This window comes from Aphanomyces invadans (genome assembly GCF_000520115.1).
Source record: "Aphanomyces invadans strain NJM9701 unplaced genomic scaffold supercont1.16, whole genome shotgun sequence".
Lineage (NCBI taxonomy): Eukaryota > Oomycota > Saprolegniomycetes > Saprolegniales > Verrucalvaceae > Aphanomyces > Aphanomyces invadans.
The window spans coordinates 371,132-374,924 of record NW_008580161.1 but is presented as its reverse complement, the minus strand read 5'-3'; the positions used below and the strand labels follow the sequence as shown (position 1 = coordinate 374,924).

At 50.8% G+C, this 3,793-nt stretch overlaps 2 protein-coding genes across 2 annotated transcripts; one reads left to right on the top strand and one right to left on the bottom strand.

Annotated features, from left to right (window-relative positions):
• Positions 1 to 183: 183 nt before the first annotated feature.
• H310_08082 (hypothetical protein) lies at positions 184 to 369 on the top strand (the record flags this gene model as incomplete). The annotated part of the gene is made up of 1 exon (XM_008873703.1): positions 184 to 369. The coding sequence occupies one exon, from the start codon at positions 184 to 186 to the stop codon at positions 367 to 369; it is 186 nt and encodes a 61-aa protein (XP_008871925.1).
• On the bottom strand, positions 370 to 1,369 carry H310_08081 (hypothetical protein; the record flags this gene model as incomplete). The annotated part of the gene is made up of 1 exon (XM_008873702.1): positions 370 to 1,369. One exon carries the CDS (start codon positions 1,367 to 1,369, stop codon positions 377 to 379), a length of 993 nt encoding a protein of 330 aa, XP_008871924.1. The 3' UTR covers positions 370 to 376.
• Between the last annotated feature and the right edge of the window lie 2,424 nt (positions 1,370 to 3,793).

Genomic DNA, 3,793 nt, shown 5'->3' with positions numbered 1-3,793 from the left:
GGCGCCAGTATCCATTGCCACGCTGACATCGTGTACTACCTCCGGGGTCGTGGGATAGTTCCGATATTCCTTCCAGCGTATTGCGCATTTTACAATCCAATTGAATATGTGTTTGGGCTGATTAAGAAGTCCTTCAAGCGGCATTACAAGGAGTCGGCAACGAAGGATCTCAAGCTCGTCATCATGAGCATTTTGAAAACGTTCAAGTCGTACGACATGACGAACATTTTTCGACACTGTGGCTACAGCAAGCAAGGCCGGTTTGATCCATCCAAGCGACTCGTCGACGAGGATGATGCATCAAGCGACATCAATGACAACATGCTTGAATATGTTCCGGTCCATGAAGATGAAAGAGAAGAAGAATAAATATCATTCATTCGTCGTCATCTTCCTTGTGTTCATCATCATTTACGTTTGGAATGTTCCGAAGTAAATCAATCAAATCTGTTCGCTGAGCAACCGGGGTCACTTCTTGCAAGAAACCTTCAATAGCGCGGCGCTTTGCTCTCAACGCTGTTTCGTCCAGCTCGATGCGGGATGCTACGTCATGAATATACCACTTCAACGTCGCCAAACCCTCCAGACTTGAGTCGACAACATCGAGGGCAACTGCCATGCTGCTCTGCAAGTTCTGGTTCCGCACTTGAGCCCCATTCAGCACTGGTTCAAAGAGGTGAAGCATTGTGGCTGGGGGTGGGTTTGATATGTGAAGGGCATGTTGATGTGTTGGTGTCTTCAGGATGTACGCTGCCCACATGCGCCAATTCGATTCGAATGATGAGTACGTCGTTGACCACTGACCCTTCAGCTCCCGAACCATTTGGCTGTGGGCACTTTCGGCGGCAGCTCCAGATCGATCTTGAACTTGGGGACGAATACATTGCTCTTGGAGGCCTTGCAAGTCGGTGGATGTGGACACCAAACTGCCCCACTTGAGAACGACAACAGAGAACGTGTGATCCTGGTGCTCTACCAGGTAACGATGCGCCTGATTGCTGTTGCCCGGCTTGAAAAAGTATCGTCCCATCTTGAGCATGATGAACGTGTCAAAGTCGGCGATGGTGGGTTTTTCGCTCTCGATCGTCCAGACACGAGGCTCCCCTTCGTGTGTAGCCTTGTACTCAACGTGTGGCAGGCAGTGTGCAAAGATTTGCACCTTGAGGACATCCCAACTTGAGCCTTCAAACACACACTGAGCAAGACGTTTCCCGTTGCTGTCCCGACCGCAGACAGTCTCCTTGACATTGATGTCGGCCCGGAGGTGGAAAAGACTCTCGCTGCGCACAGGTGTTGTGGGTGCAGGTGTCACCGGAGATGAACGTGTGGGGTAGCGGTGCTGGTGTTGAGTTGGTGATGGCGCCGACATCCAAGACTGCACAAACTCGGATTCATGTCGTTCAATGATTGGTCGATCAATCACAAAATGAAGCCCTCTGATTGGATAATTCCTTCTGCCCAAACTTCTGCCCATTCTCGTCTGTCGGTTCATTCGGCCTGCCTCTCCAGTTTCGAATAAACACAACAATACGGTTGAAACTGTTGATGTCTGCTCATTACGAATAAGATTATATATCTCTTGGTTGAAAAGCATTTGATCTGGGTCGACCCGACACCCCGTTTCCCCTCATGTACACCCCGTCCAAGACTCTATCGTTACAGGGGCAGTCCTGTGGGATGACATGTCAACCTGCAACTTCCTCATCAACCCGCATTCGTTCCCCCGTACCGCGACAGGGTGGTTGCAGCTGTAAAAGAACATGAAGGCTCCTATCGTGTTAAAGTGGGAGAGAACGGAAACGGCCGCTTGCGACAAGCAGATCAACTGTCGTGGGGCAGGGTGCAATCGCCGGTGCCCATTTACACAACCGACGTAGGGCTGATTGCAGCGATGGCGTGCACGGGATGGGGCATGCACGCACTGAATCAAAAGGGCGACGTGTGGTTTTGGGGTGTATTGGACGAACATTCCATTCAAACGACGGGGTCGAGAGTGCCGTTGCCAGAGCCTTGCCGCGTACTTGTGGACGTCCGTGCCAAATGCATATTCTGCGGCTAAATTCACATCGCACGTGATCAACTGCACTCCCACGGAAGAACGTCATGTCAAAGCCAAGACCATCGCGGTGGGGTGGAGCCACGTCGCGCTGCTCCTCGCAGACGGCTCGATCAAGACATGTCACATCGAAAATATCCACTCCATCGCTCAGACGAAGTTGTTTTCCATTGCGTCGGACTCGCGTGACCCATTGAGCGCATGGTCGCGGGCTGAGACTTTACCGTGGCGCTGTCCAAGCTTGACCTAGTCTAGTCTACTTGTGGCACGAAACCCCGGCAACCGCCATCGTCCGAGTCCCTCCATCTCGTCACATACGACAAGCTAGGGCTGCGTGGGGGCAGGGTCTCCCACGTGTCTGCGCATTTGCAAAACCTAGCGCTCGTCGACGGCGCAACTGGAAGCTTACGTATGTTTGGCCTGAACCGTGGTCGAGAAATCTCGTCGGCATGGATGGACTCGACGCAAAAAATCGCCAAAGTCTGGCACAGCGACTGGCACGGCTACTGGCAGGCGGCGCATTGCTCACAAATGTCCAAGTGTGGACATGGGGCAGCGGGTCGTGCACTCTTGGTTTGGGTACCGAAACCCAACGGCAAGTGGATGAGCCGCAATAAATTCACCATGGGCTCGAAGGGAGCCTTATGGCGTGAAGTCGACTGTGTTGAATGCTACCAGGAACATGGACACAGTGTCCCGGTAAAAGAATCCATGAGGACAAGACTAAGCAGCGCAGTGAGGTGCTTGTCATTCGGTGTGAAGTTGGTCCCGACGGCACTTAGTCCACTACTGGAGAGCTCGCGGTGGTTAAACCTCCCCGCCTGCGCGCGTGAGTGTACTTCACGTATTGCTGACTCAGTTCGTAAATTATCAATCATTTGTAAGCATAGCAACTTCAAATGCACAAGTATATGTCCATTGTTATTACACATGTGATGTGTGCTAGGTCATAGACAAAATACGCAGAGGTTGTTCGTTGTGCGAGGCGCTTCGTTTTCCTCCAACATGACCACTTGCATCCCTTGAATCAATGCATTCATGGCTTTCCACACTTCTCGTTTCGACCTGGCTTGTTGCATTTCTTATTGTACGCGCTTGACACGTCTTACCTAGACTGATTTCATGTAGTGCTTTGTAAACAGTAAAAAGCGCTCGACTCCCATGAAGCCGTTTTGTAGTGTCACCGGTTTTAGTGTAGCATTGATGATTTCACAAGCAACTGTGCTGAGGTCGCGCAGTAATGGGAAATTGTCGATATTATAGCCAGACGAGCAGTTGACATGGTTCTTGTAGTGAAGGCGGTCAATGAGGAACCACATGTTGTGGAAAAAACTAGATTCGCTCTTCAAGCAGTAGGTGTGAAGGTTGCAGTCGTTGTCCATTACGTCAATGCGCATTGCATCGGTTCTCCGCCATCTCTGGAACAAAATGGTGTGCTGGGGACTCATGGTCATGCAATATCGAGAACCCCAAGCACAAGCCGTGCGGGCAATAATAGTAGAAAATTCCTGGGAGCTTGAGTCGCAACGACGGGGCAGCCTTTGTGCAAACTATCTTTTGCAATGTTGCGATCGTCGTAAGTTGCAAGTAAACTGCGAACAGGGGCATCTTAAAGGTGAAATGGAAAGTGAATGAATTAAGTCTGGTTATCAAGCTATGTTCTAGTGAATTCCAGACTATCTGGTCCGTGCATGGTCGCGGTTGACGAAACGTGAGAAATGTAAGAGAAAGTGCAGA